Source organism: Chanodichthys erythropterus, chromosome 12, assembly GCF_024489055.1.
Source record: "Chanodichthys erythropterus isolate Z2021 chromosome 12, ASM2448905v1, whole genome shotgun sequence".
NCBI classification, from domain to species: Eukaryota; Metazoa; Chordata; class Actinopteri; order Cypriniformes; family Xenocyprididae; genus Chanodichthys; species Chanodichthys erythropterus.
In genome coordinates, this window is record NC_090232.1 from 2088254 (window position 1) to 2102237 (window position 13984).

Here is a 13984-nt window from a genome sequence, read left to right on the forward strand (position 1 = left end):
TCTTAAATGAAAATTTGCCAGCTCTGACTGATCTGAAGACATTTAACCTCACATATTTTGGCTAATTTCCTCCATCTCAGATGAAATCGTGCTTTGAAGAAGAGCTGCACAGGGGAAAGGTGTGTGGCTTTGGTTGTGGCAGATCAGAATTATCACAAGGTTTCTTTTGGAGTGTCATGTCAATGTGTCAAGCTTCATTTAAATTCAGTGTTAATATGCCTCTATATCAATAAAACTGACATAAAACTCCCTTGCCGTGAGGTGAAGAAGCTCAACTCAGCCAAGGAACACCACAGCATTCAAGGAAGGCAAACCAAAAATTATATATTATATTATATATCTGAGATTTTTTAAAAAGACCTTTTTCCATTCATCAAATACATCTCATTAACATTACGTTACCGTCCCTCCATCATGACCTTGACTAAGTAAATGATTATAGACGCTCATGTTAATTGACTTACGGTAAATCTCCAGCACCACCGTGGCCTCTTGGGTCTGTCCTTTGGCGTCCACAGCCTGGCATCGGTATATCCCAGCATCCTCGATGATGGCATTGTAGATGGTTAGCCTGGACCGCACGCCCTCTGTTTGAACAATCACTCTCTGGTTTGAGATGATGCGCTCGCCTTGAGGACTGAACCAGTTTATGCTGAGCAGCTCACCAATGGCTGAAGAAAACATCAAACCAAAGTGTTTGCATCAGACTTCATTAATGCAATTAGAAACCTTGTTCAATATATTTCCAATACATGCAACATCTCCTCAAACTCTCAGTTGCAGCCGTCTCACTTGGTTTTACACTCGCTGTAATTTGCGACAGCTCTTTAGCTCTGGCAGCCAGTGACTTTAACGAGAGGCCACATGGAGAATTAGAGAGCGCCATATGCAAACTCCAGGTGCTCTCGTCTGTAAAGCTGAAGGTCATAAAGCAGCCGCGTGGGAGGCGATATTTCTGGCCCTCTGCAATCAGAAGGGCCTGAACTCTCGAACCTCCCCGCGAGAGCGCTGGAGTCCCGGGGCAGGTCACGTATGGAGGAACTGGAGAAGGTTGTTAGCGGGTTCGAGGGTGATGTTGTTAGAAAGATAAGAGTTTCATGGACAGAACAGGTGAGAAACCCAGTGGAGGTTCAATCTGCTGAGTTAATTGAGGTGATGTTGGTGTTATTTGCATCACCAGATCTGCATTGTGCATGAATTCTTCACACTTTCTTTGCATGTGTATTTCTGTTTTAAACATGTTTTCACTCACCAAAAAGAGTGCAGAACACTCTGTTCACCTGAGTGGAATTGGAACAATTCACCAAAAATGTTTTTTTTTTTTTTTTACACACACCCACATTTTCAAACCCAAATAACATTTTTTATTAACTTTTTTCATGGAATGCAAAAGAACTATCATAAATCTAACAAGACATTTCATGCAATTTTAAAGAAAAATACAGACATTTTCAGTCCTTGGAAGTGAAAAAGAACAAGCAACTGACATTCCCAGATCACATTTGATGGTTTTTCATTGAAATAATTGTTTTTTCTTAGTCTTTCGTTATGTTGCATGAACATCAAGGTTTTGTGATAGATCTCATGTTATTTAATGTTTATTGCATTACTTTATTGGTGTGTGTTGCATTTATGGTGTTTCTCATGTGTATATATATATATATATATATATATATATATATATATATATATATATATATATATATATATATACTTCAGCTTGTGGAAAAGCTATTTGCAATGAACTTTGATTCATCATTTGTCTTTCTCTTTACCGACGATAGTATGTGTTGTAGTCAAGACCACCTAAACCCGAGACCAAAACCAGACCAGATCCATATCATCTGTCTGTTTAATCAATAAATGCAATTACAGTAATAAAACACTATATAGAGCTGTTACCTATCAGATCACTAACAATAAAATTCATCTTTGCGTTGTAGAGAAGGCACAGAAGTTACATCTGAATTGGTACAATTACACCTGCATAAATAATATTGAAATTTATGTTTTAAACACTTTGAATATAGGAATATGATAGAAAATTAAAATGATTGGTCAACTTTTAAATATGAAACTGAAACCGCAAGTAGGTGGCGACAAAACGCTTAATGAGAGAGTCACTGAGTCATTCATTCAAGTGATTTGTTCAAAGCAGCTGATTCATTTAGTCACGAAAGCACAACAGTTCTGTTATGGATTTGTTTTGAACTATTTTCATTGCTGAAATAGTTTTTAATTGTGCTCATATTCGTGAAAACAGCTCTCTTGCTCTTGTGATATTGCTTAATTATATCCTACGTTATAATATAAAAAACAAGATCTCGTAGCAGTACTTTTTTGTAATCCTATCTTAAATCTGTGAGCATTTGACACAATCCTGCATTGATTTAGATCTCGGCACAACAGTAACAAAAGAAATCACATTAGAAATAAGTTATTGATTGCATTTTAATCAGTAGGTTTTACATCAAATCACATCAATGATGTTAACAGATAAATCCGACAGTGCACTGGCAATTTAGTGATTTCCTCGAGGTTGTGACCTTGACCGGTCTTGAGATCCCGAGTCCTCTTATTGTGAGACCGAAAAAAGACTAAAACTTTCTAAAAATGGTTTTAAGACTGGTCTCGAGTATTACAACACTACACCATAAAAAAAAAAAAAAACACCATAAAAGAATGATAAAATTAGTCCACATGACTCATTCAATACACTCCAAGTCTTTTAAAATGAGTGTCAGGTTTTGTGTGAGGAACAGGCACAGATTTAATTTGCTATTAGCTGAAAATCTTCTCACTTTAGCACATTTCTGGCGATGACAATGTTCATTAATAATTCTATTTAATTCAGAAGAAGTCATTCAGACAGATGCTATTCTGCTATGGTGAGACTTTTATGGTTTTTTGAGATTTTTTGGGGCTAAACTAACACATTGGACCCCATTTAAACCCATTCCACGACTTTTCTCATATCACATTTACATCTAATGCACGTTCAAAACCAACAGTTTCAAAAGTGATGCACAATAATATGTCGACCATCACACAGGAAACTGTATTTGTAACCTTAGAAAACCCCAAACTGCTTAGCAGTGAAGTGAGTGAAATATCAGCATGTTGAAGAGCTTCCTGTCCTTATGAAATGATTTATGATGTCTCGAAGTCCCCGTGGGGCAGACGGCCGCTCTCACGCCCCCTCGCCCTCGCAGCGTCTCTCTGATCAATGTCTTCCCGGTTGTTCTCGCTCTGTATATTGATAGAGCTCCGGCGAGACGCTTCCCGCTCAGACGCGCAGTGAAATTCACAGAAGCCAATGCATTTAGGGGCGGGTGGCGTATGAGCGACGGAAAGAAATCAATTTGTTGTCATGGCAACACCACGACGTCGGTAATCAAGAGATGAAAAAGTTAATCACTCCGCTGTCATACTGAGATCCAACAGGTGAATCAACAGGTGGGCAGAGAAATTCAAGAGGCGAAATGACAAAATGTGCTCAAACCACTAAACAATTATATATATATTTATAACCTGACAGGGCAAACAAGATCAAATCAAAAAAACAAAAACTCAACAAAACATTTTCGTTACTTGAAATATAATAAACATTTAAACTTATTTTTTTTAACTAGTTGCCAAAGCAACGTCTCATTTTCATTTAGTTTAAACTGATGTACTAAAATAACTATATATATAATATTAAAAATCACAAAAGCATAATATATATATATATATATATATATATATTAAAAAAACATTTTTGACAAAAGTACACAACAAAATTACTAAAATTTTAAAAATGAAATGAATACAGAAAATATAAAAATAATTCAAATAATTCATAATTCATATAAAAACCTATTCAAAATGTTAATAAAACCTATAATTGTATCTCAATTATATTAAAATAATATAATTATATATTATCATTATATATATTTTGTTCAATTGCAAAAAAAAAATAAAATAAAAATAACAGTATTCAATTAAGTTTCTATAATCCATAAATCAAGGAAATATAAAAAAAAAATAAAATAAAGAGAGACAAATAACTACAATATAAATGAATAAATAAAGGATGCAAGCAGGACGTAGAAACATAAAAATAAATAATAAAAGTTCTATTTGTTATAAAGATATCAAATAAATAATTGGTAAAGTCTCCAATATTGCCAATGTACAATTTTACAGTAAACATAACCATAAAGTTGGGTTTCTTATTAGAATACTTGCATTTATGAATGTGAAATTTGGTCAAAAATAAGAGTTAATTAATTAATTATAATAAAAAAAGTTATTACTATTTTTAAATAAACTTGTTTTTATTATATTCAGAATAATTAGTGAAGCCAAAAAGTCACATTAAAGAGAGAAAAAAAAGTCCAATGCCAAAATAAGTGTTAGACAGTTTATTTTATTATGTTTGAAATGATTAATTGGATAAAATCTGTGGGTAAGTTCTAATATGATGCTTCTGTGGTAATAAGCACTCTTTCCCAGCAAACCAATCAAACTCTTTCTGTGTGTTTTTATATAAACATTCATAGTGCTGCCAATGAAAAACAAACTGTTCCAAAATCCAGTGATGTTTAAAGAGGCGTCACACATGCAGTGATTTAAAACTACATGAGCTTCAGTGAGTTTGGAGCAGTAATGCATCTTATTTGAGATTATAGTCACAAGATCACCAATAAGCAAGTCAGCATTGCATACTTTTTTCCAAAGATGCATTCAGTGATTCTGTGAAGGATATATATGATGCATTTCGCTTCACAAACATCCTTTGCATCAGGAGTGCATGAATCTGTCTAAGGCCACGTTCACACTGTCAGTGTCTGGGATTGATGGGATGTCTTGAAATGTCCCGTTCAATGTACCGTCTTGAATACTGTCTGTATGAACGTGGAATGACAGTCGCTCCTGTAAACACCTGACCTATGTGTGAACGTGACCATATTAAAGACTCAAAATACAGGACCGACGACTGTATTCTGCTGCTGTGAGAACGTTAAATAACACGTAATATAGTGTTCAGTGACTGTAAATAATGCTCATGTCTTGAAACGGCAGGTTTGCTTTCTGAACACAATAACAGCAGTGACCTTCACTTCTGCTCTCATGCTGTTATTGTGTCTTGTATGAGAACACACACACACACACACACACACACACACACACACACACACACACACACACACACACACACACACACACACACACACACACACACACACACAATATAAAGATGTGTTAAGAAAGTATATCCCACGATTTTACAAAGTTTAGTGTATATATTAAATATTATTATTGCACTTTTCTCTTATTTCTGCAATCGAAACAGAAAGCGAATGATTCATTATTTTCTGTCTAGAATCTGTGAGATCATATTCATATTCCTAAAATCAAATCTCTATTAAACTAATGAGAGATGAGCAATAGTTTTTTTTTTCAATTATTGTGAATAATTTAAAATGTTTTTGTAACATTTTCACTCTGTTAACTCAGTTATATTTTATAATCTTACTGTGTTCATTACAGAAAACACAGACACATTTACTGTTGCATAATTGTCGCCTTGAGCTTATTTTTTCATGTTTACTGCATATTCAGTGGCTCTGAAAGTTTCTGAAGATAATTGCGAGACTGCTGTCGCCGACAGACATTTCACTGTCGCTCAGAGGTTTGGGGTCTCTTTTTAAGAAATTAATACTTTTATTCAGCAAGGACTCATTAAATTGATCAAAAGTGACAGTAAAGACATTTATAATGTTACAAAAGATTCTATTACAAATAAATGCTGTTCTTTTGAACTTTCTCTTCATCAAAGAATCCTGAATCAACACTGATAATAGCCAGAAATGTTTCTTGAGCAGCAAATAATCATATTAGATCATGTGACTGAAGACTGGAGTAATGATGCTGAAAATTCAGCTTTGATCACTGGATATAAATTACACTTTACTATATATTCACATAGAAAACAGCTATTTTAAATTTTAATAATATTTCACAATTTTTAATGTATTTTTGATCAAATGAATTCAGCCTTGGTGAGCTGAAGAGACTTTTTGAGAGAATATACTGCCAGTTTTAGGTCACACTCATCTAGAAACATCGGTGTGAGGGATTATTGAGTTAATATTCAGTTCTTACCTGTGCATGTGAAGAATTTAGACTCTCCGACACTCAGTTCCACTTTATTGAGTGATATTGCCACCTGAAGCACAGCTGGGAAAGAGAGAGAGACACACAGTTATTCATCACAGTCAAGACACATTTCTTTCTACAGCACTTTATACAATACAGACTGATTCAAAGCAGCTTCACAGGAAAATAACAGCGCAAATGTGGTAAGATTCATCAATATCATCACAATCAGAGTCTGAACTAGTAGAAAATGAGGCCAATAATTTCACATCCGTGAGCTGCCTCACACCTTTTCGGATTTGCAATCAAAATTCTGAGATCTCAATATGAACATGTTTCATCAAGTGCATTGAAAAAAAAAAAAAATGGTGTAGAAATAATAAACTTTACATGAAGCCCTTATAATACATTTTAAAAGTATTTTTTAATGCATTAACTATGCACCTTATAATGCACTGCATGTTTCATGAATGACTGTAACAATACAGTTCTCATGCATTATAATACTTATGATATGCCTTTAGAAAGTACAATGCATTAAAACACGTGACAAAGAAACGATTTCAGATGTAATTTGAGATACAATGCATTATAACATACATTACACTCTAACAAAATGCTGGGTTAAAACAACCCAAGTTGCGTTGAAAATGGACAAACTCAGCAGGTTGTTTTAACCCAGGGAATGGGTTGCTTTGACCCAGTGATTGGGTTGTTTTGACCCAACGGTTGGGTTGTTTTTAACCCAGTGATTGGGTTGTTTTGACCCAGTGATTGGGTTGTTTTAAGCCAGCGATTGGGTTGTTTTGACCCAGTGGTTGGGTTGTTTTGACCCAGCGATTGGGTTGTTTTAAGCCAGCGATTGGGTTGTTTTGACCCAGTGGTTGGGTTGTTTTAAGTCAGTGATTGGGTTGTTTTGACCCAGTGGTTGGGTTGTTTTGACCCAGTGATTGGGTTGTTTTAACCCAGCGATTAGGTTGTTTTGACCCAGCGGTTGGGTTGTTTTAAGCCAGCGATTGGGTTGTTTTGACCCAGTGGTTGGGTTGTTTTGACACAGCAATTGGGTTGTTTTGACCCAGCGTTTGGGTTGTTTTAAGCCAGCGATTGGGTTGTTTTGACCCAGTGGTTGGGTTGTTTTGACCCAGCGAAAGGGTTGTTTTAAGCCAGCAATTGGGTTGTTTTGACCCAGTGGTTGGGTTGTTTTGACCCAGCGAAAGGGTTGTTTTAACCCAGCGATTGGGTTGTTTTGACCCAGCGGTTGGGTTGTTTTAAGCCAGCGATTGGGTTGTTTTGACCCAGTGGTTGGGTTAAATGTTTGACCCAACCTGTTGGGTAGTTTTATTTAACTCAACTATCGTTTAAAAATGACTGTATTTCTTGCTTAAAATGAACTCAAAGTATATTGGAAATGAACATTTATTAATATGTTTAAAGAATAATAATTAAACAATAAACATTTATTAAATTGCTTCTTAATAAATGTTCACCTTTTGATTTTTATTGTTTCCTCTAATAATTATGTGTCTGATTTTTAATTTCCAACATATTTTGGGTTCATTTTAAGCCAGACATATAGTCATTTTTAAATGATAGTTGAGTTAAATAACACAGCCCAGCACTTTGTGAAAACAGTTAACCCAACCACTGGGTTAGTCCATTTTCAACCCAACTTGGGTTATTTTTAACCCAGCATTTTTTAGAGTGTACAAATACCTTTATAAAGCATTATACATAAAGGTTTTAAGTAAAGTGTTAACAAAATTGCTAGTAAATTTCACAAGCACATTGAATTAAACATGCAATTTGAAGTAGAAAATCAGAAATAGTATTTTCTAATCCTAAAACTCTTTAATTGCAACTTTGAAAAATCATTGTTTACAGTGTGATCAGAGCTGCTTTATATTCATTTTACAGCTCTATACTCTTTACCGGTGATTCATATCTGCTATTTTTACTCCTAATGAACTTTATAAACATCTGAGACAAACATCTTCATATTTAAATGAAACATGACTTCTGTCTCCTGAGCTACGAAAGACTTTTTGGATGAACAGAATGTGAATAAACCAACTTTAATCTTTCAGATTTTGCTTTACATTTGCTATTCAGATCTTGCGAATCAACCCAGCAGGAGTCTGCACTGCAAAAATGATGTTCTTCCTCAGTATTTCTGACTTGTTTTCCAGCACAAATATCTAAACATTCTTAAATCAAAATGTGTTTACTTGAAGCAATATGACTGAAGATATATTGGACCATCTGCCATTGGGGTTAGAAAAAAAATTTCCCTTTAAATGAAGAGTATTTTTCTGACCACATTGGCAGATATTTGTTATTTCAAGCACAAACTTGCTTAACTTTGATGATTTGTTCAGTCATTTTGCTTCTCCAGTAAATGTATCTTGATTTAAGAATGTTTAGAAATTTGGAAAACAAGACATAAATACAAAAGATTTGTGCAGGTCATCAATATGACAGAAAGCAGCCTATAGATGGCAGTAAGGCGACGGCAGCGCGGTTCCTCCACGGTCGCTGTGTAAATCTTTAACATGTCAAGCGCGCTGCTGATTTATTCCTCTCATGGATGCGGGAGGAGAGGAACCAGCCTGTCCTTTCATTGTTGGCCTGTTGTCGTTTTTCGCGCTCCAACCGCACCTCGTCTCCTCAGACTCTGCTAACCGCTGGCACGTCTGGCGAGGACGTCTAATTTGGGAAGCCACGGGCTGATTAATGACCAAAGCGCAGCCCTGAACTTCGCAATTAGAGACTACGGCTGGCAAAGGACTGAGTTTGATGGCTGCCACCTGAGGTGGAAAGGAAATGTCACTAGAGCCATAAGAGGCAAATGTGTGTGTGTGTGCGCACTCATTTTGCATTTTAAAGCCTGAAAATTAAAATTCTGTCATCATTTATTCACTCTAAACCTGTATGACTTCTTCTGTGGAGTGTAAACGAATGACAGAATTCGTAAACTTCAAGTCTTTGGTGTGTAACTGAGGAATAGAAGTGAATTAATGATCCAGATGCTGTTCGGAGACAATAAAAAAACAAGCCTGTTTGTCGGACTAATCGGATTAGTGCGTTCATTCAAAGACGGCCGTTTGGCAGGTGTGAAAATTAATCTGAAATCGTGCCCACGCAAAATAATAAAACACAAACCTGTGCAAGTAATTAAACTCCAGAAGAGTTACAGCAACATAATGCACATAAACATCACTTCTAACAAGCTCAAGTCAGCTTAGCAGAACAGATTTCACAAATAAATTAGTATTTAGGTGAGCGTCACAGAACATTCTTTCAGTGGGAAAAATATTATTCTTACATTATACCGGAATTTTTTAATGTTTTTGAAACTGAAGCTCATCAAAACTGCATTTATTTGAACAGAAAAAAATCTGTAAAATCAGTAAAATTGTGAAATATTATTAAAATTTAAAACAGCTGTTTTCTATGTGAATATATAATAAAGTGTAATTTATATCCTGTGATCAAAGCTGAATTTTCAGCATCATTACTCCAGTCTTCAGTGTCACATGATCCTTCAGAAATCATTCTAATATGATGATTTGATGCTCAAGAAACATTTATGATTATTCCATGAGACTTCACAACTAGTCATTTAGCTATTATTTAGTTATGTATAACCTTCACCAAGTGATTAACATTCAGAACCTCACCTTATTTTAACTGTAATTAAGCACAGAGACGGGACTCGCCGTGAGGCAAACGACACTCGCGCTGTAATTGACTGTGATTTGACAGAGAAATCTACGGGCCGCGTGAGTCTCCCCGAGCCGGAGCGCCACAGAGACACGCTACAAGAGTGGCAGTGCATGCTGGGATGCCTTTCCGAACTGAAAGGGGGGTTTGTGTAACACAGACACATGCTGAGACGCCCTCAGGCGTAAATACGGCTGCTGCCGCTCGACTCCAGAGAAGAAGTTTCGTGTCAGCGTTCCTTTTCATGTTTCTGTGAGCGTGTCGATGTTTAAATGCACTCTAAAGTCCCACACGCACCTGCAGTTTTACCCTGTTTACCATGTTACGCTTGGCTGAGGCGATGTTGCTCCTCTCTGAACACTCAGAGGTCATGTATCTGAGAGTAAATACTGTACAGAGTATGACACAGTATATTTGGGAATCCTAAGTGTTTCTGGTTGTGATCCACAATTCTGCTTCATTAAAAATTGCTTTAATGCTTCTTTGTGAAGTCGATATAGTCAGTAAGGAACCAATTGAGTTAGTGAGTCATTAGATTCTTGAGACTGATTCATTAAAATAATTGTTGGTGAATAGAAAGGTCCATTTTATTATTGCCTTTGTATTATTTTCTATTATCATTTCAAACACTGCCAGAGTGTGTTAGTACGGACATGATTCAGACATTCAAGCACTTAAATGAACATTATGAAAATTATTTATATGAGCAATATCACGCTGTAATTACCTACAGCCGAAAACCCTCTTTCGTGAGGAACTACTTCCTTCCGTCATGGATTCAGATCTCAAGTTGACAGTTTAACAGTTGAGCCCAAGATCCGTTACTAATTCTAAAATGTCACTGCAGAAATACTAACGAAGGAACGTTGAGTCGCTTCATTGAAACTCACTGTAATATGTAGAGCATTATGAGAGGGCGAGTGTGTTTCCTGCATCTAGCTGATAGTCTTCAGGTCAATCTTATATTCATAATCACAAAATCAGTTTAAATGTCTGCTGAGGAAAGCAATATCTTTATCTTTGCCCTTTTAACATTAAAGAGGATTTCCCATGACAGCGCTAGTCAATGCAATGCAATTTCATCTCGTAAGATGTTGTTTAAAGTTAAAACAATGTCCTTGTTTCCTTGTTTCAGTCCATTTCAATATAAAAGTCTTTGCGACTGACTGACTCAGTCATAAAGACAGTCTTTGTCGCCATCTAATGGTGTATTCACTGAAGTCAAAATCACTAATGGACTCACTAATAGAACAGGCGAATCTCAACATAACACTGACTGTTACGTAACAGTCGGGATCATTAATATGTACGCCCCCAATATTTGCATATGCCAGCTCATGTTCAAGGCATTAGACAAGGGCAGAACGTCTGGATCTGTGCACAGCTGAATCATCAGACTAGGTAAGCAAGCAAGAACAATAGCGAAAAAGAGGGAGTGCGAGATTTAAAGGGGCCGCAGCCTGAATCGGTGCATAGTTAATGATGCCCCAAAATAGGTAGTTAAAAAAAAAAAAAATCTATGGGGTATTTTGAGCTGAAACTTCACAGACACATTCAGGGGACACCTTAGACTTATATTGCATCTTGTAAAAACTGGTACTAGGGCACCTTTAAATGAACAACAATAGCCATTATAACAGTATAAAAAGTAAAACATGAAATGTTTTTCAAATAGACGCTATATGTTTACATGTAAATCGCACATTTGAGGTCAAAACAACTACATTTTTGCCTAAAAACTCTTAAAACTGCATTCTGTGATAAAATAACAGTGGTATCTATAAAAATATGGTGGGTTTGCTCGTCCACCATGACGCTCGCTGTGAGAATGCTGACAGTGGAGTGATTCAAACGGTGAAGTGGTTCCCGGGGCGATAGTAGTAGAATATCGCATGGCTGAAAAGAACTCTCAGCCAATCAGATTCAAGAACCAGAACAAAATGAAGTTTTATATACTACTAGAGTATATGTTTATATTTTGAATTATCACATTTTCAATTTTTTGTGCTTGTTTCATTTTATTAGTTTTTTTTTTATTATTATTTCTATATCAGTTTAATTAGCTTTTATTTAAGTTTTAATACTTTTAGTACTTCTACTTTTATATTTTTATTTTAAATATCTATTTCAGTAAGTTGCAAAAGCAACATCTCTAATTTTTGTTCAAGTTTAAGTTTTCCATTCAGCTTTATTTGTTACTGCTGGTTTTGATTTTAGTCAACAATAACAACACTGGTAAAATGTACTAAACCGAATGGCATGAAAATGATTCAGTTATCATCTCTTTCCTTTAATACCTTTAACCGGCTGTATTTCATATAAAACACACATTTCTGCTGAAAACGACCCGTGACGTGAGTTTCACACCATGTTAAAGAACACGATCCAGGTGAGTCAGATCAGCAGTCAGGAGCATCTCCCAGAATGCACTGCTTCCTGACAGCATCTCCTGCGCTTTGAGCTGCTCAGCTTTCATTTCAGCGAGATGTTCTGGAGCCGAGGCGTCTGATTCCACGTCAGCTCAAACACCCACCCGTGAGAGAGCTGAACTTCTGCAGCTGAAGTCCCGGAGGATCGACTCCAGTGAACAAACTCCACAGAACAAGCGATCCGTCACCAGGAGTAATAGAGGCATGTGTCTGAACACGGCTGAGGGCGTTTAGCTCGAATACTGAAGCATGTTTACCGCATGAATGTCATTTGTTTACGCCGGCGGTGGCGTCTGACTGATGACGGACATATGCTTCACATAACCAGGACAATTATTATTTAGACCTCTTGACTAAATATTATAAGAATAACACACATTATTCATTCATATTCACTTTACAATAAGGTTACAATAAACCTTCAATGCAATTAAAGTCACTTTTGCATAAAAGCATCAGCCAAACACATCGATATAAAAATGTAAATGAGTCCAAAGACTATCTGCTGAGAATTTACTGCAGTACAACCCTCATGATCCTGACAGTAAAGAGCCAATATTACATTTCTGCTATAAAGTCATCATGCTGATATGGACTTTATGGGTTGTAACGCTGGTTCTGCTTAGTCGTCGCTTTGAGAAAAATGTGCAAGTGACAAATAAAACACATAAAACTATATTATCCTAACATGCTAATCATACTAAGATGTGTGCGCTTAATAAACTTCATACTGTAATAATAATAGATGGGCTTGTGATATATTTCCAGGTGTCCTTCTCGTCTCGTTGGGTTAATTAAGCGAGCCGTATGTTCTCAGTGTGACAGTGTTCGGCCCTTTAGGTGCTTGAGTCTCAGTGTGAGGTCGAGATCTAAAAATACAGACAGACTACTGAGTGCACTTCATGTTCACACTCAGACACCGCAGGCCTGAGTGGAAGTCAATGGAGAAGATGTCTAAAGTGCAGCGAAACTATTTCAGTCTTTCTACTTCAAAACTATACGTTTAATTCTAGCACTTTCCCTTTCTTTGTAATTACTTGTGAAATTTACTAGCAATTTCTGAGCAGAAATTGTTCTAAAGTAAATCCTGCACCATTTATGTTCCAGTGCATCACTGTAATAAATCAGCGGCATTAGTTATAATCTTTAACATGTTTAATGTTACATTTTCATTTTGTAAAAAAAACACCTTTATGGACCTTATAAATACTGTTTTGCAAAAGTAGTCAAAATGGCATTTGAAAATGTAGGAAATTTGTAAAGGGAGGAAATTTGGAAATGGGAGGACATTTGAAAATGGAGGAAATTTGGAAATAGTATTTGGAAATGTAGGAAATTTGTGAAGGGCATTTGGAAATGGAGGAAATTTGGAAATGGTGGAGATTTTGAAAAGACATTCGGAAATGGCGTTTGGAAATGGCATTTGGAAAAGGAGGAAATTTGGAAATGGAGGAAATTCAGGAATGGCATTTAGAAATGGAGGAAATTTGGAAATGGAGGAAATTTAGGAATGGCGTTTGGAAATGGAGGAAATTCAGGAATGGCATTTTGAAATGGAGGAAATTTGGAAATAGCATTTGGAAATGGAAGAAATTCAGGAATGAGATTTTGAAATGGAGGAAATTTGGAAATGGAGGAAATTCAGGAATGGCGTTTGGAAATGGAGGAAATTTGGAAATTTGGAAATA

The 13984-nt window shown here is 36.1% G+C and overlaps 1 protein-coding gene across 1 annotated transcript in view; it reads right to left on the reverse strand.

The window, feature by feature from the left end:
* Positions 1–10239, reverse strand: part of zgc:152904 (uncharacterized protein LOC767777 homolog) — a 60633-nt gene extending 50394 nt beyond the window's left edge. The window contains exons 1-4 of the mRNA XM_067402601.1: positions 10165–10239; positions 8798–8951; positions 6154–6228; positions 465–671 (exon numbers count right to left, since the gene is read on the reverse strand). Coding sequence (XP_067258702.1) covers positions 465–671; positions 6154–6228; positions 8798–8951; positions 10165–10239 — 511 coding nt within the window. The remainder of the gene's footprint in view (positions 1–464; positions 672–6153; positions 6229–8797; positions 8952–10164) is intronic.
* Between the last annotated feature and the right edge of the window lie 3745 nt (positions 10240–13984).